This window comes from Lucilia sericata, unplaced genomic scaffold (genome assembly GCF_015586225.1).
Source record: "Lucilia sericata isolate MDLA Ls3-8-SP2 unplaced genomic scaffold, ASM1558622v1 Contig000753F_arrow, whole genome shotgun sequence".
NCBI classification, from domain to species: domain Eukaryota; kingdom Metazoa; phylum Arthropoda; class Insecta; order Diptera; family Calliphoridae; genus Lucilia; species Lucilia sericata.
The window spans coordinates 68946-95855 of NW_023994750.1; the positions used below are offsets into that span (position 1 = coordinate 68946).

At 31.3% G+C, this 26910-nt stretch overlaps 1 protein-coding gene across 1 annotated transcript in view; it reads right to left on the reverse strand.

Moving 5' to 3' along the window:
* Positions 1-1153: 1153 nt before the first annotated feature.
* LOC119607816 (membrane-bound transcription factor site-1 protease-like) overlaps positions 1154-26910 on the reverse strand; it is a 132826-nt gene continuing 107069 nt past the window's right edge. The window contains exon 4 of the mRNA XM_037961918.1: positions 1154-1874. Within this exon, the coding sequence (XP_037817846.1) occupies positions 1257-1874 (618 nt within the window). The 3' untranslated portion in view covers positions 1154-1256. The remainder of the gene's footprint in view (positions 1875-26910) is intronic.

Sequence of the window (26910 nt, forward strand, 5' to 3'; positions counted from 1 at the left end):
ATATATACTTTATAGAGTCGGAAAATTATATTTTAGAAATTACAAACGGAATGACAAACTTATATACTCTATACCCTTCTAACGAAGGTGAAGGGTATAAATAGGTCTGTTCGAGTACTCGATAATTTGTAATAATTTTTAACAATTGGTACTGGATTCTGTTCGCGTACTTTTGAAAACTTGCAACGAGAGAGTAAGAGAGCGATAAATATATGGGACAGTTCGTTGATAGAAAATTGTTTAATTTCACTGGATATTTTTTCCCCAGTAAAAATATCAAACATATGTTCACAACATACGGTTGATTAATGAATATGTAAACAAACCAAAAACAACGAAAATTTGGTAAGTTTTACATTTTTAGAAAGAAATATATAAATTAACTAGCTATACCCAATGTGCTTTGCTACCCTAAAAGCAAAAAAAAACTACTTACACATGGTAGATGCCACTCAAATTATTGCAAGTTCGCCAACTTTTCCGAACGCTAATAAGGATTTTAATGTAAGCTATGGAAAATGTAAATAATATTGTATTGTATTTAACTCATATGGGAGGGGCCTATCCCCCCATTAAAAGTCCGCCCATTTTTCTCTAAATGATCACATGAATGTCAAAGTTCTTCATGTAAAATTTGTAGCTTCTACAGTATCTCAGATATAAAAATTTTTCTATAAAATTCATATGTGGGTACCAAGCCACCCCCTGATGAAAGTCCGCTTTTTCCCCCAAAACGTTCAGATGAATATGAAAGTCCTTTTTCCAAAATTTTAGAAATCTAGTTCTATTAGTTTCTTAGATAAAATATTTTGTTGTATTTTAACTCTAATAGTTTCCAAGATAAACGAATTTGTGTATTTAATTAATATGGGAGGTGCCACGCCCCCTGCTGCTAGTCCGCCCTAACTATCATATCGGACTTTATTTGACCCTAGCCCCCATACAAAGTCCCCTTCAGAAAATGGCTTGAAGGTCAATAATTCACTTATAAACACTAGTATCACAATGAATCAACCGTACATAACTCTAATGTAAACGTAAAGCCATGTACCAAAATTTATAAGGATAGCCCCATATTTACCCTTACCCCCACATAACCCATCTTTTAGAAAATCACTTTTTTCAACAAATTATTAAAATATTTCGGAATTAAGGTAAACAACTTAAATACTTTATTATTAAAAATAATCAAAATTTAACATACTCAATGGTGTAGGGTATCATATGGTCGGGCATACTATACTTTCCTACTTGTTTTACGTTAGTACTGTTTCAGAAAAATTAAGGTAATAATGCTTATTATAGACAAGTTCTTCACAAGATTGTATATGATTTTTTTTTAAATTATTGGTGGGTTTCACAACTTTCGAAAATTTGTATAATCTTGAATTTTTGACTCTTCTCGGAAACGTCTGGTGAGTTTTAATGTTTGAGTACTGGGATATGCTATTTAATTGTTTTAGTAATGATGATGTGTACGAATTCATTGTGTATTCCAAAAATGCTTTAAGTAACCAAAGGCAATATTTGTCTGTAAATGTGGAATCTATACAATTGGAATCACCCATCAGTACTATCCGACCCAGTTTATTTCCATCGTGAAACATGCTTGGAACATTTTTTGAGTTAACTTTGGTGTCTCGTATTTCAGTAAAAGATTTCAAATTCGACTCAAGTAAAACTCTTTTATTTAGAATTGGATTTGTAATATTAATATTACTCATATCAAAAAAATCATTTCCAGTATTAATCACTCCAAATATTCTGGGAATTGATATTTTTTTCCTATCAATTTGATGCATTTGAAATAATCCTATAATTGGATATTTTTTTTTTATTCGAATGTTAGATGCGATGTTCACATTATTTATTATCTGTAAATATAAGAATAAATATTACATTTTGTATTAAATAGTAAAAATCTGAATAAAAACAGAAAAAGAAGAAACAGAAGAAACAGTATAATTTGGAAAAAAAAGTTGTGCTAACCCAATAAACCAAAGAAGGATATGATAGCGAAAACGGTATTTACTTTTTTAGGGTGATTATGTTATTACATGTATGTATGTATGTATGTATGTATGTATGTATGTATGTATGTATGTATGTATGTATGTATGTATGTATGTATGTATGTATGTATGTATGTATGTATGTATGTATGTATGTATGTATGTATGTATGTATGTATGTATGTATGTATGTATGTATGTATGTATGTATGTATGTATGTATGTATGTATGTATGTATGTATGTATGTATGTATGTATGTATGTTTCGTTATTTGGAATTGTTGTACTTCATTTTATATCGAGCCAATTTTTTGGCAAAAATTTGAAAAATTTGACCAATACTTTTTGATTTGTGGACAATCATAACAGTATAAGTATTTTTACAAATTACAATACATTAACTAAGTATTTTTTCACAATTTTTTGAACAATATTTTCTTAGAAATTTTAACTACACATTTTAATAATGCTGTTTCAGTATTATAAATTTTACATTATTTCGATATATGTAGTTATTCCAAATTACACTAGTTTTCAACGATTTTGCTCATGATATATATGGATTCTTTATTTTGGCCGTCTAAAAAAATATTTAATGAAGACCTAAATTTTAAATTATTGAATTTTTTTCTGAGTTTATAGTTAGGTTCGCAAAACTGGTGAAAGCACCCAAAAATCAATTCTCATTTTCAAATATTTTTCCACCACTACTGAAGAAGGATGCTTAACAAAAACCACATTATCTCAAAATTTCGATGTATCCCAACAAAAAAAAAAATTCCAAAGAAGCGAAAAAGAAGTAGAATTTACTCCATGAAAGTACTAAAAAAGACCTGAAGAAGTGATGATTTGTCAGAGGAGGGGTATATGTTTCATTTCATTTCTGAATAACTTCCAAAAAGGGAGCATACAAATTATTTCTTGAGAATGACTTCCGAAGTAATGAATTTGGAATCAAATAAAAAGGACATCCCTCCTATGACAAGATTGTGTTAAAATCAACCCTTCATCAGCTCTTTTTTAGTACTTCCATGGAGTAAATTCTACTTCTTTGGAAGTTCTTTTTTTGCTGGGGTACATCGAAATTTTGAGAAATACAAATAAAATAAATATACAAATATCAATATTTGTAAAGTTTTTTAAAAAAATAATTTTTGGGTATAAGTAACGTGACCATATATCCCACCAAAAGCGGGATTATTCCGCTTTTTAAAGGTTGATCCCGACATAGATTTCAATCCCGCTTTTTAATAACAAATCCCGATTTTTGTTACATAACAGGTCAATCGTATTTAATTTTATTGTAATCAAATTGGGATTTACTATTAAAAAGTTTAAAATTTAAACTTTAAATTAAGGAATTTAGTTAGAAAATAGAGATTCTAAAGAAATATTATAGTATTTATTAATAACTTTTCAAAATGTGGGTAAAATAGACATCCACTTTTTAAATAACAAATTTTCAGGTTGATTTTTAAAGTTAATGGTCTAAAAAATAATATTATTTCAAGTGACAACTGAACATTAACTTTTTGGACCCATGACTTTTAACTTTTTAAGCTGTGATTTTTTGTCGAGTTACAAGAAAAATATCAATCCAATTTTATGACAAATATTTTAACTCCCGAGCTACTGGAGAATTTAATGTGTTTTCACTTAAAGTAACTGTGTATCTAATCCGTCAGAGCACACTAATATTTAACAATCAGGAGAAATAAGTAGTTCTATTTGTGGTTCTATTCTGATTTGTTTTATTTTTTAACTAATATTTAAGAGTGATTTTATCGAATTTTTCTTATACACTATGTTTCCTCAGGTTTTAGTTAGAATTCTCGAGGAACATACACAAAATGCTACATAAAAAGTTTAATTTATACTGATTTTTTAATAACACAGGCCAACAAAAAATTTTAAAAGTCGAAAGCAAGGATTGCTACTTAAAATTTTAATCTGGCATTAGAATTTTTTTATCATATCAAGTTTTTGTATATATTTTAGTAAAATGCAAAATAATTTTATATAATTTTAGAAAAAAAATTTGTTCATTTCACGATTTTTTTAAAAACATAAATATGTTAGTTCTTTTAAAATAATCATTGTAGATTTAAAAAAAGATTGCGAATTAAAAAAACAAATTTTTTATGTTTAAAAAAAAAAACATAAAAAATTTTACAGGAAATTAGGCAGCTAATTTCCTGTAAATTTAAAATAACGTTTAATTTAACTCGCTTAAAATTACGAAAATAAAAAAAATTCGTAACAAAATAATTTTTTTTTGTGAAATCAAAAATAATTCTTGTATATTACTAAATAATTTTGTTACGAAAAAAAATCGTTACTTTTTTTAAATATTACATGTCTTAATGAAATTATTTTTATAAAAGAAAACAAAGTTTCTTAATATCGACGAAAAAAGATATCACGACAGGTTTTCGTACTTTCGTAAAATTAGAAAAGGGGTTGATTAAACAATATTTCGTATTATACACGAAATTTTCGTATATATTACGAAAAAAGTAGTTACGAAATTTTTTTCGTAATGTTAAGCATTGATTATTTTCAGTGTAACAATCAACTCAAAAAACAAAACAAGTAAGAAATTATTAATCAATTAACCCGTTTTTACGAATTTTACACATTCGTAATTCGTTTTGACAGTTCATCGCCATGTTATTTTTTTCATTCATTATTTTGTAATTTTTTGGAATATTTGTGTGTGTATGATACAAATTTGATTACAATGTTTACAAGCCCTATTCAGGGGTTCAGTTGTATGGGGGCTAGGTGAAATAATAGACCGATTATAACCATTTTATATACTCTTCGTCCCTGGGACAATAGAAGATCATGTACCAAATTTCATTATCTTCAAAATTGCGACTTGTAGTTTGATTACAAGATTTACATTGACGGACGGACATAGCTAAATCGACTCAGAAAATTATTCTAAGCCGATTGGTATACTTTATACAAACCCAATATACCCTCCCACTAAAGTGGTGTAGGGTATAAATAATAATATATAAAATTTGGGACTTTCTTAACCCACGTTTATTTAAAAAATAAAAAAGATAAATTTCCAAGAAAATTCTTGACATTTTATTCCAGAATTGCAAACTTATATATCATTCATATATCATATATCCGAGTATATCATTTTAATTAATATCCTTTCCGATATCTGTTCATCAAGATTTATTAAAATTTTTTTAACGGAATTTTGAATATTTATTTATTTATTTATTTCCTGTGCAACGACATTTTTGTAAGTAACACCAATAAAATTGTTTATATAAAAAATAACTAAAACTCTAAATATTAAATTTTTTCTTTCATAAAAGAGCATCTTCGGAAAATCACGCAGATGCTCAAATTAATATGCCTTAAAGCACTGATACACGGTTGTCAGATCTTACAACGTTGTCAGTAAAATTGGAGTCTAGTCTATAGTCTAGTCTACAGTCTAGTCTATAGTCTAGTCTAGTCTATAGTCTAGTCTATAGTCTACTCTATAATCTAGACTATAATCTTGACTATACTTAGCCTATACTCTAATCTATATTCTAGTCTAGTTTATAGGCTTGTCTAAATTCTAGTCTATAATCTAGACTTTAGTCTAGTCTATAAACTTGTCTATAGTCTATTCTATATTCTATTCTATAGTCTTGTCTATAGTATAGTCTTTAGTCTAGTCTATAGTCTAGATTATAGTCTATATTCTAGTCTATAGTCTTGCCTATAGTATAGTCATTAGTTTAGTCTATAGCCTAGTCTATAGTCTTGTCTATAGTCTAGTTTTTAATATTGTTTATAGTCTAGTCTGTAAGATACAATCTAGTAATTAATTGAGAAATTATTTAATTAATTTATTACTCAATTTATTTAAACAATTATTTATTATATTAATGAATATAAAAATATATTAATAATAAACAAATCTCTATAATTTTCAATTTTATCTATAATTTAATGAAACTTATTTATAATTTGGATATTTCCCGGCTTATAGCGGAACAACCAAGGTTTTACGCTACATTGACTATACTAAATAGCTACAACAGGACAGCGCAGGTCCACTATCTGTCTCATTTCCACTTGCACAAGGTATTGAAACGTAATTTGTATTTTTTTGTGGTAAAATTTTGATGAAAAACAATTTAAATGAAATTTTAGAACAAATATAAGTTATTATTCAGTAATTTATCTTTTTAGTATATATAAACACATATATTTTTGGCTTTTGGTTTGGTTTCGCATTAACTGTTTCTCTTGTTATGTTCCTCTATGCCTTTTTACTGTTTTAAGGCTCAGTTAGTCTCTAGGTTCCGTTGCGTGATGAATCAGCTGATTCGTTTTTGGTTTACGAAAATCTTTGTAAGTCGTTAGTTTGACCGTAACGTTGAAGTTGCGGATGAACCTGTAGAAAATAGAATTCAATCCGCATGTCAAGTGACAGCTATAAACAGCTGACATAAAATACAATAAATTGTAAACATGAAAAAACCAGTGATGTTTTTAAAATAGTGTACATCCGAAAATGTTAATTATTACGATTAATGGAAATACTTAAAAATTAAACATTAAAATTAATGTACTTCTTAAATTAGTAAATATTTATTAAAAAAAATATCAAAAACGCGAAAATGAAAAAGTGAGAGAGAAAAAACTCTCATGTCAAAGAAAACATAAAAGTTGAATTACTTTCAACATAAAAGCCATAAGAAAAAAAAGAAAAAATAATAAAAAAATTGTGTTTCGATAATATTTTTACTTTTTATAATTATTTTAATTGTGTAATAATTATATATGTAATAATAATAGTTTATTTATATTAATCTAGCTTTAAACACAAAGAAAGAAAATCCACTCTGATTTTTGACACAACAAATCAGAGTTGTTTTTTTTTTTTTTGTTATTCTTAAAAACAGCTGCTACGTTCTTACATAGAGACTAACTACACATAAACAGTCAACGGAACGTCATAGAACGGAAACGTTACGGAACTTTCAAACTAACTGAACCTTTAACCGTCAATTGTTTTAAGAAATTATTTGTTGTAATGTGAACACTGGGCAAACAAATTTGCACTATTTGTATTGAATTGTGTTTGGCTTTGTTTCTTCAAACAAAACATCAAAACAGAAATACTAATTTTAAGCACATTATGAAATAAAAATGTATTTAATTTTTTGTTTTTATGCAGACATTTCTATGAAATCGTTAAAACGATTGTAAGTTCAATTAAATAGTTTTTTAACATTAAATAAAAATGTTTCATGTTTGGTGTTCACATTCTGTTCACATTGGTAAAATATTTGTAGGTTGACAAATAAAAATGTTTCGCGAAAAACAACTGATATTTTCTTTGCCCTTCAAAAATATTTTGTGTTCACATTACAGTCAACAAATATTTGTTAAAAAACGTCAAATATTTGATAGGTGTGAACGTAGCTTTAAACCTATTTTACCAATTTCTTATTAATAAATATTGAAAAAATTTGCCGTCTCAAATTTTTTCTTATATTTTTTCATGACTTTAACGGCATAAATAATGAAATCCATATATGTACTCATCATGAGCAAAATCGTTGTAAGCCAGTGTAATTTTTAAATCTTTATATTAATTTTAAACCAATAAATAAATTATAGGTTTAAATTTTTGGTATAATTTATTTTCAAAGAAAAAAATATGGACTATGAAAATAAGACAAAAAACCATATAAATATTTAATCGGTAATTTATCGTAATTTATATTTACGTTTTTGGCCTTTTCCAGCCTTTTTCCGGTTTCTTATTTAGCCTTAAAAAGGTTAAAATTTAAGAATTTTTATTATATATTTATAATAAGAACATTTACAAAAACATTCAGATTGAAAAACTTTAAGGGCCATGTAGTGTTCAAATCAAGTTTTGTATTTTTTTGTTTTCAAACCTGTCTTTATTATTTTTCATAAAACATTTAAAATTTATACAAAGAAGTTATATTAAAAATACATTTTTTATAAAATAATATAACTTCACTGGCGATCCTGCAAACATTTATATAAAATATAGATAACGAACCTATGCGCAAAAATATGTAAATGAAAATAAAAAGCATATGAATTCAATTTTCAAAAGATTATCAAAATATCAACATCAAATAATCCCAACTTATAATTGCACGGTATTTGGATCAGAAAATAAAAACAATTCAGATATAATACTGTCTGCAGCTAACGGTTCTATAACGGTTCTGATATTTCCCATTCTTATTTTAGAAGCCGATTTTTGGTATTATCATAGATATTAAAAATAAACTAATTAAAAATTCAAACACAAATATTTCTACTATTACTTTACTAGGAATTTCAGAAATACACTCGCTTAAAATTTTACCAATTAAAGACAAATATTTAAAACTATTAATAGAATTTCTTTCAATAACTGCTGAACCAGATTATTCTGAACCAATTAAACATAATACAGTTCGCAGGATTGAAATAAAAGATCCTTTGAAATTTAAAATCGCAAAATTCGAATTTAAATTTTTAGTAGACTCTGGTATTTGTGGAACATCTAATTCTTATATATCTTCCCCCCTTGTGGGGATTACCGTATGTAAGAATTATTTTATTTGTAAGTAAAACAATCCTTTACTAGTGGGTGGTTTGTAATACACTCGTCGAATGTTTGTAAGACATTCTGAATGTTAAAAGACCGCGAGTGGTTGTAAGCCACTCGTTGGATTCTTTTTGAACACTGAATCTATATATATAACAAGTTAGAGTGCTATATTCGGCTGAGCCGAATCTTAAATACCCTCCACCAGCTACTTTTATATTAATACTTTTCTAATTGATCAAATATTTGTAGATATAAGTTTTCTCATGTCTTAAATAGAAAAATCCCAAGATTTAAACAGCTTAAATCTATTACAATTCCAAGATTTATTGAACATTACTAACGCCATTTTCTTTCATATTTTTATATGGCCTTAGATATGCTTTAGCGATATTTAGTAATTTGCATGTGTGTGAAAGATTTAAGGACTTTCAAAATACATATATATAATTTTGTTCTACACAAATTGATAATGCAACTAGTTAAATACGGTTAAAGCGCTTTTAAGGGCAGGACCTAGTATTGGAGATATGACCAATTATAGACCGATAGTAAAAAATTCTTTAAGCAAAATTTCTGTACATAAAAGCTATATTTCAGTCAAATTTTGTATCTATATCGTAATTTTGTAATAAGTTATGAGTGTTTATTTCATTTTCTGAAGGGAAACTTTTATGGGACCGACCGCACCCATGTTATGAACCGATCGTAAAAGGACCTTGTTTGGGAGCTATGACCAATTATGTATATAAAGACAAAATTTCAAAATTCTGTATCTATATTATTATTTGGTAATGAATATTGTGCATTTAAGTGATTTTCTGGAGGGGACCTAGTATGAGAGAGTACAACAATTTTATAGGTTAATTTATGTATATTTTTGCTAAATGTATGGATATCAATATTTGGTAATGAGTTATGTGCGTTTAAGTGATTTTCGGGAGGGAACCTTGTATGAGAGCTATGACCAAGAATGGACCAATCATGAAAAAATTTTGAAATAACATTTAAGTGTACGAAAATAATTATTATGCCAAATATTTTATGGGTTATAAGTTAATGAGCTACGTGCCTTTAAGTGTTTTTCTGAAAGGGACCTTGTATCGGAGCTATGATCATTTATGGACTGATAGGAAAATAATTTCACAGTAATATTTCTGTACAGATAAGCAATACTTGTACCAAATTTTATATGGATATCTTAATTCAGTAATGAGTTATGCGCGTTTAAGTGATTTTCGGGAGGGGACCTTGTATGGGAGCTATGACCAATTATGGACCGATCGAAAAAAAAATTTCGTAGTAATATTTCTGTATGTGGGAGCAATACTTGTACCAAATTCTATATAGATATCTTAATTTAGTAATGAATTATGTGCGTTGAAGTGATTTTCGGGATGGGACTTTGTATGGGAGCTTTGACCAATTATAGACCGATCTAAAAAATTTTCATAATAATATTTGTGTATATAAGAGCAATACTTGTGCCACATTTTATATGGATATCTTCATTTACTAATGAGTTATGTGGTTTTAAGTGATTTTTGGGAGGGGATCTTGTATGGGAGCCATGACCAGTTATGGTCCGATCGGAAAAAAATTTTTCAGTAATATTTCTCAGTCACATAAGCAGTACTTGTACCAAATTTTATATGGATATCCTACTTCAGTAATGAGTTATGTGGTTTTAAGTGATTTTCGGGAGGGGACCTTGTATGGGAGCTATGACCAATTATGGACCTATCGGAAAAAAATTTCACAGTAATATTTTGGTGCATGCGGGCAATGCTTTTACCAAATTTTATATGGATATCTTTATTTTGTAATGAGTTATGTGCGTTTAAGTGAGTTTCGGGAGGGGAGCTTGTATGGGAGCTATGACCAATTATTTCTGTACAGATAAGCAATACTTGTACCAAATTGTATATGGATATCTTAATTAAGTAATGAATTATGCGCGTTTAAGTGATTTTCGGGAGGGGACCTTGTATGGGAGCTATGACCAATTATGGACCGATTCAGAAAATTTTTTCTCTGAATGAATTCTATTGATATAAGATTTTAATTTGTAAAATTTTGTGAAGATATCGGCATTGTGACGGAAGTTATTAACAAAAAACCCATTTTCCGGGAATATGTACTTTTGTATGGGAGGTATATGAAATTGTGGACCGATTCTAGCAATTTTCAGCAGGGATCAAGTTCTCGTGTAGAAACTTATTCATAGTGATTTTCATGAATTTATCTTGCATAGTTTTCGAGAAAATTGCATCCGAATGTGTAAAAAATGCTTATTTTTTTCGAGGTTGTTTTAAATTTTGATTCATAACTTTTCCCGGTATGAACCGATTTTGCTCATTTTCAATACCAAACTGCTTAGGACAACAATGAATATTTTCGGTGAATTTGGTGTACTTCCTTTGCATAGTTTTAACGTGAGCGTGTTTTAGGCAGACAGACGGACAGACAGACGGACATAGCTAAATCGACTCAGTATTTGATAAGGACCCAGAATATATATACTTTGTTGGGTCTCAGATGAATATTTCTTGGTGTTACACACGGAATGACAAAGTTATATATACCCTCTATCACCACTGATGGTGGTGGAGGGTATAAAAATGAATGTGTGTTTATTTGTTTGTGGGTTTGTTTGTTTGAAGTCTATAGACGGCTAAGCGGCTGGACCGATTTTCTTGAAATTTTAACAGTACCTTCTTGTATATCTGGAAGGAACTATAGGCTACTTTTTATTTTAAAATTTCAAGTAGGCGAGTTGCCACGCCTACTTATTTAATAGCTATTAAAAGTCATATATCTTACAAACTGGTACAATTGGAGTTCTCAAATTTTGCACGGACAACTTTGACATCCATAAGAATATTTTTTTGACAAAATGGGCGGAATGACTATAGGGGGCGTGGCACCTTATATATTAAGAAAATATTAAATCAGTATATCTCGGAAAATGTAACAATTAGATCCCTCAAATTTGGTCGGAGCCACATAAGTCTCAATGTGATTAGTTAGGATAAAAAGTGGGCGGACTAGAAGCAGGGGCGTGGCACCTGCCTCCTGGCGGCAGAGATTGGTTCAATACATAAGGACAACATCACAAAGACAGAAGCTCGATCGAAAACTCTAGAAAGTTGGCAAAGAAGGTGGTCAGCTACCACAAAAGGCCGATGGACCTACACTCTAATACCTAATCTTAATAACTGGTTGGAGAGAAAACACGGGCATGTGGAGTACTACACAACCCAATTCCTTAGCGGACACGGTGCCTATAGGCACTACTTACATCGATTTGGACAGACCGAATCACCTTTATGTCCAATTTGCCATGACCTAGAAGATGCAGAACACGTCTTCTTCTTCTGTCCCAGGTTCAACTCAAAAAGAGAGAATCTTCAAACAGAGCTAGGAACTGAAATAAGAGTAGATAATATTATCCAGCTCATGATGAGTTCGCCTACGTACTGGGGATATATAGCAAAGTATATAAAACTTGTTCTTCTAGAACTCAGTAGAAACTGAAAACAATAGTGGAGGTCAAATGACCTACCCATCCCGGCGAAGAAATACTTCGCGGTCGTCCCGCCGGGATTGGGATGATTTCACCTCTTTAAAAAAAAAAAATAAAAAAAAAAATATGATAAGAACGTAAGTGTGAACTGATAAGGGTTTCTTATATATTTTACCACTACATACATTCTTAAACTGAAATCTGAAACTAAATACTTAGGAAAAGGGCAAATACAAACATCATTAATACAGATGTTGGTATTTTTGTTTTTATAACAAACATATTTTCCTAATGAAACAACTAATCGAATAGTTTTTTATGACTTAACCTGCGCATAAAGATAATTATTTAAATCATGTTCAAATATGTTTGAACATTCTTCCAGGGGAAATATAAAATATAAATATGTATGTATATTTATTTTTTTCTTCTAAATATGTATATCTTAATTTATGAACTGCTCAAAAATATAGCGGATTTTTTGTTTATTATTTTTTCTTTTTATACCATTAAAAAAGCATTAGGTAATAAATTTTTTTTGGCGGTAAATTAAAGCATATAGTCCACTTTATTAAAACAATATTGAAATTTATTTTAAAATAGCAAAATAACTGCGCTAGAAAATATTTTACGAAACAAGTCCTTAATTATTGATTTAAAATTATAGCGCACTTATAATCAAATTAGCAATAAAATATTCTTAAATGATATGTTTATCAATATTGGATCTCGGGATGATAAAATACTTCGGCCCCTATATTTTCAGACCCATTTAGTCCCAGTTGGTATTTAGTTGCCTAAGTGTAGCGAACATTCTGGGTTTTTTAACAAATTAATTTTTTAGCATTTTACAATCAATTTATGCAGCGATTTTAAATTCTGAAGACATGAATCGTTAATTAATCAATCATAATATAATTTATAAACATTTGATAACAATTTGGTCAATGTTATATGAGAATATTTCCTTGATAGATCTAAAATTTCTGAATTTCGCGCGATAGCATTGATCGTTTTTAATATTTCAACTAGGCCTATGTTTAAATAGGCCCAAAAATGTGATCATATTTTCTCCAAAAGGTTAAAATTTAGTGACTCTAGTATTTTCATATTCTTAATAAAAGATAATAGGCCAAGAAAAAGGATGCTAAGACATGCACATGTGCTAACTGAAACACCACCAAAAAATGTTTTTAAAATTCTTATAAATGGAAATTTTATTTTCAGTAAATGGAAATTTTAATTTCAAAAAATGGAAAATAGAGGTCAATTCGAACGAAAACTATTATTTTTATTTAATTAATATACAAATTTATTATCAAATCGATGTAATACGATATTAGATATTTGCGGATTAGTTTTTAATTTTTTATATTACATGTGAGGTTTAGCTTGCATAGAATTAAGAATATTCAGATCATAGTAATGATGTGTTATTGATAAAATTATTACAATTTGTATCATCACAATCTTAAATCTGCCAAAAAGTGACCCATGTTAGAGGGTCAGACTGTTGTTTACCTGGGAAAAAAATTTTAAAATTTCATGTCAAAGTTATCTCCAATGTCACTAGATATAATTCTCATTTAAAAAAATTGGACTATTGACCAATTAGGGGCATATTTTGACATAAAGTAATTTACTAGTACTACAAGACACATTTCAGCAAAAATAACCAAAGACAACAGCTTAATATTTGTCACATCAAATAAAATTGCATTTAGAAGCATAGACAACTGTCCTTTCATAATAATTAGTTGCAAGTTTTCAAAATTAATTAACATTTTTCAATATTGTTTCAACGTATTTCAAAGAGTGCGCTATAATTATGAAACAGTTTTTTATACCCTTCACCTTCGTGAGAAGGGTATATATAAGTTTGTCATTCCGTTTGTAATTTCTATAATATAATTTTCCGACCCTATAAAGTATATATATTCTGGATCCTTATAGATAGCGGAGTGGATTAAGCCATGTCCGTCTGTCTGTCTGTCTGTTGAAATCAGTTTTTAGAGGACCCCAGATATCGGCGAGATCCGAATCTTCAATAATTCTGTTAGACATGCTTTCGAGAAGATCGCTATTTAAAATCAGCAAAATCGGTCCATAAATGACGGAGATATAAGCAAAAATCCGAGACAACCTCTGAAAATTTCATTAAAAAAGACAATTTTTTCATGCTTTGATTAATAAGCAACAACAACAACACTGCTTATTCATCGAGTATTTCGTTTCACATGTTTGGATGGCTGTGTGTTTCATTGGCATGTGTATATTGTTTTTGTTTCTTGGTGTATTCAGTTTTGTATGTTTGGATGGCTGTGTGTTTCATTGCCTTGTGTATATTGTTTTTGTTTGTTGGTGTACAGTTTCGTTTGTTGGTTTTACTGCCTTGTGTATTTTGTTTTTTGAGTGTTTATTTCGTTTAGCGTTGTTGTTGTTCATTTTGTTTTGCTATTGCTATAATAATGATATAATCGGGAAAATTAAATAGGTACATAAATTTAAATTTTATAAAATTTATATTTTTTAAATACACTATGGTGAAGGGTATATAAGATTCGGCACAGCCGAATATAGCACTCTTACTTGTTATGGTTAGTTTTGTATAAAAAGCCATATAACCGTTATTTTGCCGACTTACACCGAATTTTGATACTTATTACATAAACTGGACTTCGTTCTTGAATTTGTCATCAATCATGTTTTTCTAACTTAATTTATTGTAATAATATAAAAAGAATAAAAACCTAACACAAGGTGCGCTATATTTTTGAGCAGTACTTTAGTTAAACCGCAACAGAATCATCGATATGGTTACCTCTTTCTATATTTGTAGCAGTAGTAGCCAGGAACCCATGGCCATATTTTAGCTCTCTTCTCTAGGCTCGGTTTATTCAATTCCAAAACTCCTCTTTTTCATCGGCTGGATTATCATCTTCATCTTTATCGATAGGCTCAGTTTCATCACAGGCAATTTCCATATCATTATTAGCATCACCATCAGCATATTCTGTTTTCATATCTGTAGGTTTCTTCTGGATAACCATATTTTCAGTAGTAGCGTTATCCTCAACATTATAATGCATTTCAGGACCATTATGATAAGCCGCTTGTTGACAGCGTTCCAGAACTGCAATGTCATCGGATGTGACGCCCTCAATAAGGACAGGATTAGATGTATCAATGACTTCGTCTTCACTTTTATTCGTGGATGATTCAAAATTTATATCTTGCTCCATTTCGGTATTATTGTCTTCATTAAATTTCTCTTTACCGTAATATTTATTGATGAGAAGGGCATGTTCTGTTGACGTATCCTCGACAGTAACTTTATTTTCCAAACAAGGAATTATTTTTCAGTGTTCAGAAACTCAGTTTCCTGAAGGTAATTCCTAAGAATCTTCCAATCAGTGTTAGTCAGGAATGTTATTTCCGGAATAACATCACTTCCAAGATACTTGGATCTAACTTCGACGAATGCCTGGCAGTGGCAAAGAAAGTGCTCCAGAGTTTCACTGTCCTCTCCACATGCTCCACATTCGTCTGAATCCGCACGTCCAATTTTGCATAGATGTGCTCGTAGTCCTGTGTGTCCACTCAGAATACGTACCATCATACTAACTTCGGACTTGCTCATTTTGAGGAGATTTTTCGACTTGCTCTCATCAGGGTAACCCCATAGGATCTTCGTGGTTCTACCCACTGTTTCATTATTCCAAGAGGCCTTATGGGATTCTCTCACCCATATTTTTAGTTCAGCTTTTGTTGCGTCGAATGGTTTTGCGTTTGTCAGGTTAACTGCCTCGAGCTCCCTTCCCTTTAAAGCTATTACATTCGCCCTTTCGTTACCGACTACTCCCGAGTGGGCTGGTACCCATATGATGTGAACCTTACCTCTGGGAGAGTATTCAGTTAAAGCTTTCTTACAAACCAATACGGTCTTAGATTTAGTTTTATCGCTTGATATCGCCCTTATTGCCTTCTGGCTGTCGGTAAATATATTAAGCGCTGTGGCCGCCATATTTATCCAATTTACGCATTCCGTTATTGCTCGTACTTCTGCCTGAAGCTTGTGTTATGATTTGGTAAACGGTGGAATATTTCTGTTTCTGGGTCTTCAATATAGAAACCCAGCCCCGCTTTGTCCCCCAATTTAGAGCCATCCGTGTAACAACGGATTCCTAATGGTATTTGCTCTAATGTTCCGCTTGACCAAGACATTCTATCTCGGATCAGCGTTTCAAAGTTTCCGACATATTCTGTGTCTGGTATACGATCAGGCACGTCCGATGATTGTGTATAACCTTCCAATGTGTCCAGTATACATTGATGACGTGTCCTATAACCGCTTTTGGCCAGTTCGCCTAAAGTAAAGAGCCGTTCGGCTGTAAGCGCCGCCTCATATCTTAAATATGTGGAATATCTAGCAACGTTTCCAGAGCCTTGGTTGAAGTAGTACACATGGCACCACTTATACCCAAGCAACATGTACGCTGAACTCCCTGTAGTAGTTTGATATTGCACTTTTTGTCTAAAGCAGTCCACCAGATTATTGAAGCATAAGCTAGAATTGGTCTAATTACACTTTTATAAAGCCAATTTGTCATAGTAGGACTAAGACCCCATTTCATGCCTATAGTTTCCTACTTATCGCCCAGCACCGATGTGCCTTGTTGATCCTATCCTCTCCTATCCTCCATTTTAATTTCCGGTCGAGGATTACATCTAAGTACTTAACTTTGTCTGTCACTTGTACCTTCTTGCCCAGGAAGCAAGGTTCAGTGTACGTAGAAATTTTTGTCTTTCTTGTGAAAAGACAGATTTCCGTTTTTGCCGGGTTAACATTGAGGCCTCTCGGTTGAGCCCAGCTTAAGGCCGTATTCAGAGCCTCCTCAGCTCTTCTACACAAGTAATTTGGATCTTTTCCCTTTAAAAGTGTTATGACATCGTCTGCATAGCAGACAGGTCTAAGTCCTTTCTCAGTTAGGGTCCTTAGGAGGCTATTAATCGTGGTAACCCAGAGTAAAGGTGACAAAATTCCTTTTTCCTGATAGTTATATCGTACATCTCGCAGCTTATCCATCTGTTCCTTAGCATGTGGTTGATCCAGTTACGGAGCACCCGGTCAACATACAACTGGTCTAGGGATTGGATAAGAGTATCAGTGTGCACGTTATTGAAGGCGCCTTCGATGTCAATGTATACCGCCAGTGTACACAGTTTGCTATCAAAGGATGCACCTATGTAGTGGACAACTTCGTTTAAAGCGGTTTTCACCGATCGTCCCTTTACATAAGCATGCTGCTTAAATTTTAGGTCTTTGTCGGGTATACTCCTTTTCACCATACTATCAACTATCCGTTTCAAGGTTTTGAGTAGGAAGGACGTAAGACTTATCGGTCGATAAGACTTAGGTGTCGAATAGCTTGGTTTCCCTGGTTTAGGTATAAATATTACCCTTGCATCCTGCCATTTAATGGGGGTATATGTGAATTTCAAGCATGTAGTGAATATCTGAGACAGATGTACTGAAACCAGTCCCGCCTCCATCTGTAAGAGTGCCGGGAAAATGCCATCCGGCCCTGCAGCTTTATAGGGAGCGAAGCTCTTGATTGTCCCTTTAACCATATCAGATGTAATTACAATTTCCGTGTTAGTCTCCCCTTCCTCCAATATCGGTTCATCTGTTATTCGATATACCGGGTGGAAAATGAGAGTCCATTAGGAGTTTCATTGACTCCTCCATATCCTCAAGCCTCCTGCCCGTGTCATCGATCATAGATTCCGGTTGGACATGAGTTTTGGATAGGAATTTTTTTTATCTTCGATACGTCATATAAGGACCCCTTCAGAAAATGACTTTAACGCTCATTACTTTCTTATAATACGAGTACAACGATGAAATTTGACATAAGTATGTCTTTTACGAGCCAAAATCTCCCCTTTAGAAAATTACTTTAACGATCACTTCTGGCTTTCAGTTATGAAATTTGATATAAGAAACTTTTATAGGAACTTAAATCTTCCTACCGAATTTCATGGGGAAAGTGTCTGTAACTTACTCTACCCGCCGATATAAGCCTGCCTCCAGAAAATTATTTTAACGCTAATTGCTGACATAAAAATGCGAGTACAGCAATGATATTTGATGTAAGCATGTTTATATGAACCAAAATCGGCCAAAAAAATTTTGTGAAAAACGGTCAGTTAATTTGATGAGTGATCATGATGTTAGGGGAGCATAGCTTTTATGGCATACGGTTTGATGGTGGGTATATGAAATTCGGCACAGCCGAATATAACACTCTCACTTGTTTTTATTTGATTGAAATTATTATTACAATTTCAAAAAAAAATATTTTTTTATAGTTTTAATCACTAGTAATGAAATTTTGAACCTTTTTCGGAAACCATTCTATCAACGTTTTTATAGTGCTTTCTGTCACTTATTACAATTTAAAAAAAAAATATTTTTTTTCGGAAACCATTCTATCAACGTTTTTATAGTGCTTTCTGTCAGTTTGCTCGAACAGGTAGTCCACATTATTGTTCTTGTACCACTCAAGGTTTGTTTACCATAGTGACAGGATGCGAAGTCAGGCCATAAATAAGTGGACCTATTATGAAGTCTTATGAATGGAAGCAGCCTTTTTTGTAAACATTACTTTATGTAAATTTCGGTATTTATAGAGTTGTAACAAATGATTGCCTTCTTTTGCCGCAACTGCATATTGCTTGCCATACCAAGAACTTTTTGGGAAATTTTGCCTGCTTTTGGGTCCTAAACTTTTCTTCAACATATCCTCGAGCTCCAGCAACATAAAATTGTTGACCAGGAAGTTGCGAAAAATCTGCCAGAACATACGTTTCGTCATCCAAGAATATTTTTTTTTATAAAACTTGACTTCAATTTCCGTGCTCTGTTTTTGGCTTCTAAATTTTTAGCAGTGTTCTTGTCAGGAACTTTTTGAGCCTTGTATGTTTTTAAACCTGCATTTGCTTTAACTTTTCGTACCAAATAGTCCAAGCACTGAGCTAACCGGACTGCTTTCCTACCAGATGTGTTGGGAGCTCTTTTGAAAATGCTTTCTATTTTTTTGGCTTTAGAAACATCATGTGGACCATTCCTTCTCTTTGAAAATGCTCTTTATTTTCTTTTGGCTTTAGAAACATCATGTGGACCTTTCCTTCTACCTGAACCAGGTTTTCTATCAACGGACAAGTTCTCCCGGTACTGTTTAATAACATTGGAAACAATTTGGCGGCAGACCTTTAAACGCTTGGCCAACTTTTTGTTGGAGCAAGTTGGGTTTTGTTGAAAATATTAAATAACTAGCTTTTTATACCCGGCGTTGCCCGGGATTTTAGGTGATTTATAATATTAAGTCTATAGATCAATGTATGCTAATTAACATTGACTTTGCTTTTTACCCCTGAAATTAATATAGCGAAATTAAACTTTCACAAAATTTACCAAAAACACACATTTTCCTTCTTTTCAAAATTCTTTAGGCTTGTATGGTAAAAAATTATCTTTTTTTTAATTTCATAAAGCTATAAAAATATTAATACTTAAAATTTCGGATTTCTAATAATTTTTTCAAAGCATTTGAGAAGCTACTTTACTAAAAATCTAAAACCAAAATATATTTCCTTAAGGGGCCTTCACACGATCACGTGTCAAAGTCTAATGAATAAAAATACATCCCTGATCTAATGCGATGAAGAGAGCCATACGAATGTCAAATTTTCAATCCGTATTTTCTCTAAATGTGTGAATGTTTCATTACATATTGTGTTTAGACGATCCCATCTCATCCGTATTCTTCTAAACAAAATTTTGACAGATCATATTACTTGTGTACTCGTGTGAAGTTGTTTTAGAATAAATAATATTCATTGACTTAGAGAAAAAGTATGTAGGTACTAATTTTTCCCCTTTCTGATTCATGTTTTGAAAAATGCCTATTGAAGCTTCCCAAAACAGTCTTGAAGTGTGTGGTTCAAATTTCATTAAATTCGGTTCAGTCGTTGTCATAATAAGACATAACTGCATCACAAAAAGGAGCAAAAATACAAATATTTCCTTTGCAGTTTAATTTGACAAAAATATTGATATTTATAAATTCAAAATATTGAGTATAACTTTCCACAAATTCAAAAAATTCATATCATCTATATATATAAAATTCTAACGTTACTGACTGACTGACTGACTGACTGATTCATCATCGCACAGCCCACAGTGGGGCAGAATGGAAATTTTTTGGAAATAAATCTGGCATTTCTAAACGGCTGATCCGATCGGGATAAAATTTGGCGTGAGCGTAGCCAAGGAGTATTCGAGTTTAAGTTTTGAAGATGAACCATGCAGATGCCCCAGGGACGGCGCTGTGGCGGCTCAAAGTAGGGTACCTACGACATGTAAAATTTTTAAACTCGTGCCATTTTTTTGTTTTTCACCCAAATACAAAGATTTTTATATTTTGTGAAAGCGCTCGACGAGATCTTGAAAAAACATGCTTGGACATACTACTTATCTCTTATAATAACCGAGTTATAGGCATTTAAAAATTTAGTGATACAAAATTTACCATACCTTGGTCCGCCTTTTTTTGAATACCGGGCGTAATTTTGGACCAAATGGACTCAGTTTTTTCTTGTTAGTTAGACAACAAAATTTCCAATAATATACAAAAAATTTCAGATCAATATTGTTTACAGATCCAAAAATATACGTTTTTTAATCTAAAAATTCAAAAAATTTTAGATTTTTGGCGTTTTTTTGCCAAAAATGTGTCTTAACTCTTTTATTAATAAAATAAAATTTTTATTAAGAACATATAACAATTTTATAGTTTTCTAAAAGGTATCTTTACGCAGAACGCTTTGGCGTAAAAAACTTGTCCTATTTTTTGAAAATGTTGCCACTGCGTCCTTCCGAATATGACCTATTTTTTATCAAAACTTCAACTTTGGGCGACATGTTCTAAAATCCCAAAGCTGGGATCAGAAAACTGAAAGCAGTTTTGGAAACCTCAATATGTTTTCTATTTACTCCAAAAGTATTTTCCCAGCCCTGAAAGAAATGTGGACCCTATGGGCAAAAAAGTAAAAATCCCATTTTTGGGATTTTCATTCCTATTTTTGGGAATTGCGGGATGCCCTTTGACCTTTTCAATTTTTTTTTGCATATTCTTATTTGAAATGACAAATTTAACAAGCGTTGAAAATTTCATTGAGTTTTGTTCATAAATAAAGATTTTGTCATATATTACACATTTGTTTAATTTCTAAAACTATGATTTATATCAAAATTTTAATAGGATCGCAGATAGCTACAACAATTTAGTCCATATTTATCCCTTAATATAATTTTTTAGTTAGATATGGAAGTTCTCGACCCTTTACAAAAAATTTCAAGCCAATATCTCAATTACATTCAAAAATATGTTCATTTAAACCTGTGTCCTTTAATTTCATCTTTTTCATATTTTAGTATTAAGTATGACAGAACATACATTTGGTGTTGAATAAAATATTTGGACAATTTTTAAAAATTATTTAGTTAATTATTTTATTATAATATTGTATATAAAATAAAAAAAATTATAATTTTATTATGAGCCACGCACAACAACACCTAAATCACCCCACACAAATTACCTTTCCCGCCCACCGAAATATAAAACACAATTTAATACAATATCATCAGTTAGTATAATAGCTTTTTATACCCACCATCAAAAAAGATGGGGGGTATATTGATTTTGTCATTCCGTTTGTAACACATCGAAATATTGATCATAGACCCACAAAAGTATATATATTCTGGGTCCTCATTAAATTCTAAGACGATCTAGCCATGTCTGTCCGTCTGTCCGTCTGTCCGTCCGTCCGTCTGTCTGTCTGTCTGTCTGTTGAAAGCACGATAGAGTCCGAATGGAAAGAGCTAGAGGGTTGAAATTTCACATAAATATTTCTTATAGGTAAGGTTTGTTTGGTATTGAAAATGTGCGATATCGGTCCACGTTTTCGGATAGCCCCCATACAAGTGGCCCCTCGAAAAGCAGCTTTAACAGCCATAACTTGTTTAAAAATACGAATATAGGGATGAAATTCGACATAAGTAAGTTTCTTATGATCCAAAATCACTGTGCAAAATTTTATGAGGATCGGTCCATAATTGACCCTACCCCCCATATAAGGTCCCCTTCAGAAAATGACTTTAACGCTCATTACTGGCTTAAAAATACTAGTATATAGATGAAATTTGACATAAGTAAGTTTCATACGAGTCAAAATCTATCTAAAAAATGTTACGAGGATCGGTCCATGATTGACCCTACCCCCCTATATAAGGTCTCCTTCAGAAAATGACTGCAACGCTCATTAATGGTTTAAAAATACGAGTGTAGCGATGAAATTCGACACAAGTAAATTTAATACGAACCAAATTCTGTCTACCAAATTTTATGAGGATCGACCCATAATTGACCCTACCCCCCTATATAAGATCCCCTTCAGAAAATTACTTTAACGCTTATAATTGGCCTAAATATACGAGTATATAGATGAAATTTGACAAAAGTAAGTTTCGTTTGAGTCAAACGAGGTTTGATGGTGGGTATATAAGATTCGGCATAGCCGAATATAACACTCTTACTTGTTTTATTTGAACTGTTTATCTTAAACATAATACAATTAATTCTTACAACCTACTTATATAGTTAATTCCTAACACTACTTATTTTCTATAAAATAATCTGTCATATCGGTATACATATCCAGAAGGTAATATAAGTCCTTTAAATCTTCCTTGTTTTGAGATGATAGAGTTTCATAACAAATCCATCTTTTTCGCATAGTTGAAAGAACAGGATCAGAAGATAGAAGTAAACTATTAAAAATATCTTCATTCTGTGATTGCCTGGAGCATTTTCTTGAGCTGAATAGTTGAACATGCTTAAAATCTCGATTCCTCGCTTCCTGGGCTTCTTCTGTTAACTCTCCAAGTGGAAGAATATTCGATTCAATTATTATTTGACCATGACACAATACTTTGTGTACTGTTGGTGTTAGTTCCCTCTATGGATACAGAGATACAAGTAATTTAGAAATTTCAGATGTGTATTCCCCAAATCGATTTTCATTAATTTTATGTTTACTATTCAGTGCCATTAAAATAGTTTTAACTCTTCGAAGCAACTCCTTGTCGATTCCAGTTATTTTTGAAGTAATTTCAAAATCACGAAAAAACCTTCTCGACGTATTACCGTCATTTGTACTACCGCAAATTGAAAGTGGTTTGTCGATGTTTAATCCCATCTGAACTTTAAATTCTTCTTGGATTCTGCTTTTTTCCGCAGCTCTCAGTTCTTTCAATTCTTCATTATTTTTTGTTGATTTAGTAGGATAGTTTTTTTTTTTTTTTTCCTGGATCGCCTTGTATGATGGTAATATATTGTGTCCTTTTTCATGCAGAGCTTTCCTTAATATTTGGTACTTATTTCGACTGAGACCCAGTTCCAACATAAGCGCTATTGCTTCCTCTTCAGTAAAATTTGATTATGATGTTGGAGTTGGTATACTTTCCACAATTCGCTTAAGTCGTTTTGGTGATGCATTAGGAAGAATAGTTGCAATATGTACGACATCCATAGGACTATATTACTATAACCTGTAATTCAGTCATTGATATTTCTTATTAGTGAATGAATCGAAATTATCATTACCTGTATATTTTTACCTACATGATCATAAACGAAACAGAACGAAATGATCTGTCGAAAAAATTTAGGTAAAAAATAGTTATAAATTTTTGAAAATTTAAGCATAATAGGACCTTTCAATTATAACAAATAGAAAAATAGGTAAATATAAGATTTAAATATGTGCTGTCATACTTAATACTAAAATATGAAAAAGATTAAATTAAAGGACACAGGTTTAAATGAACATATTTTTGAATGTAATTTAGTATTGGCTTGAAATTTTTTGTAAAGGGTCGAGAATTTCCATATCTAACTAAAAAATTATATTAAGGGATAAATATGGACTAAATTGTTGTAGCTATCTGCGATCCTATTAAAATTTTGATATAAATCATAGTTTTAGAAATTAAACAAATATGTAATATATGACAAAATCTTTATTTATGAACAAAACTCAATGAAATTTTCAACGCTTGTTAAATTTGACATTTCAAATAAGAATATGCAAAAAAAAAATTGAAAAGGTCAAAGGGCATCCCGCAATTCCCAAAAATAGGAATGAAAATCCCAAAAATGGGATTTTTTACTTTTTTGCCCATAGGGTCCACATTTCTTTCAGGGCTGGGAAAATACTTTTGGAGTAAATAGAAAACATATTGAGGTTTCCAAAACTGCTTTCAGTTTTCTAATCCCAGCTTTGGGATTTTAGAACATGTCGCCCAAAGTTGAAGTTTTGATAAAAAATAGGTCATATTCGGAAGGACGCAGCGGCAACATTTTCAAAAAATAGGACAAGTTTTTTACGCCAAAGCCTTCTGCGTAAAGATACCTTTTAGAAAACTATAAAATTATTATATGTTCTAAATAAAAATTTTATTTTATTAATAAAAGAGTTAAGACACATTTTTGGCAAAAAAACGCCAAAAATCTAAAATTTTTTGAATTTTTAAATTAAAAAACGTATATTTTTGGATCTGTAAACGATATTGATCTGAAATTTTTTGTATATTATTGGAAATTTTGTTGTCTAACTAACAAGAAAAAATTGAGTCCATTTGGTCCAAAATTACGCCCGGTATTCAAAAAAAGGCGGACCAAGGTATGGTAAATTTTGTATCACTAAATTTTTAAATGCCTATAACTCGGATATTATAAGAGATAAGTAGTATGTCCAAGCATGTTTTTTAAAGATCTCGTCGAGCGCTTTGACAAAATATAAAAATCTTTGTATTTGGGTGAAAAACAAAAAAATGGCACGAGCTTAAAAATTTTACATGTCGTAGGTACCCTACTTTGAGCCGCCACAGCGCCGTCCCTGGGGCATCTGCAGGGTTCATCTTCAAAACTTAAACTCGAATACTCCTTGGCTACGCTCACGCCAAATTTTATTCCGATCGGATCAGCCGTTTAGAAATGCCAGATTTATTTCCAAAAAATGTCCATTCTGCCCCACTGTGCAGCCTAAACGATTGAAGCTAAAGAGCTGAAATTTGGACAGGGGGTTGGTCTCCCGCCAAATAGATCCACTAAGACGGGATTTTTGGAAATTCGAATGTTTAGGGGGTAAAAAAGGGTAAAAACGGGTAAATTCGGTAACCTTATATCTCCTAAACTAGAAAAGATACAAAAACAGTTTAAAGCTTATCGCCGTTCATTTAAAAAATAAACGGACAGGTGTCTGGTACTTTTTTAAAATTCGGCCCCTTTAGGGAATAAACGGGTAAAAACTGTATTTTGGTACTTTTTTCGCACCCCATGTATCTTTTAAATCAGTGCACATTCAAAAAATATTTTTGACTCCTTCATAACTTAACGAAAAAATAAAAATATGAATTTAGTACTTTTTGGATATTCGGACGTTTAAGGGGTTAAAATTGTACCTATTTTTGGTACTTTTTTCATAAAACATTGTTTTTGGTTTATTAACTTATACATATGAATACATAATAACGGGCTCCCACTACGATGTTGCAACTTTTTGGAATAGAATTTTTATTTCGTTAATGGGGAGTAAAAAGTACCAAAAGGGGTAAAAACGGGAAATTTGATTTTATTCAACCACAATGATCCAATTTAGATAAAATTTTTAAATTTAGGAACACTAAATATCCTAATGGGGTGTTATTTGGAACCCCGGTATCAAGTGATATTTTTTGGTACTTTTCATTCTCCAACTGGTCCTTTTTGAGTTTTCTATGATATTGAAATAGAAACATGAAATTAATAATAAAGGGACTTTTCGCTACTTTTTCGTTCTACACAGGTACTTTTTTGATTTTTCTTTAAAATTAAACCTAGAAACATGAAATTAAGCATATAGAGCTCGGAGTAAATGAGAATCTATAAAATGGGACTTTTTGGTACTTTTTCGTTCTTTAAAAGGTACTTTTTGAATTTTCTATAATATTGAACCTAGAAACATGAAATTAAACATGTAGAGACCGGAGTAAATGAGAATCTATAAAAGGGGACTTTTTGGTACTTTTTCGTCCTTCGACTGGTACTTTTTGAGTTTTCTATAAAATTTAACCTAGAAACATGAAATTAAGCATGCGGCGGAGGCCTTAGTTAATGAGTATCTATAAAAGGGGACTTTTTGGTACTTTTTCGTCCTTCGACTGGTACTTTTTGAGTTTTCTATAAAATTTAACCTAGAAACATAAAATTAAGCATGTAGAGCCCTTAGTAAATGAGAATCTATAAAAGGGACTATTTTGTACTTTTTCGTCTTTCGACTGGTACTTTTTGAGTTTTCTATAAAATTTAACCTAGAAACATGAAATTAAGCATGTAGAGCCCTTAGTAAATGAGAATCTATAAAAGGGGACTTTTTGGTACTTTTTCGTCCTTCGACTTGTACTTTTTGAGTTTTCTATAAAATTTAACCTAGAAACATGAAATTAAGCATGTAGAGCCCTTAGTAAATGAGAATCTTAAAAGGGGACTTTTTGGTACTTTTTCGTCTTTCGACTGGTACTTTTTGAGTTTTCTATAAAATTTAACCTAGAAACATGAAATTAAGCATGTAGAGCCCGGAGTAAATGAGAATC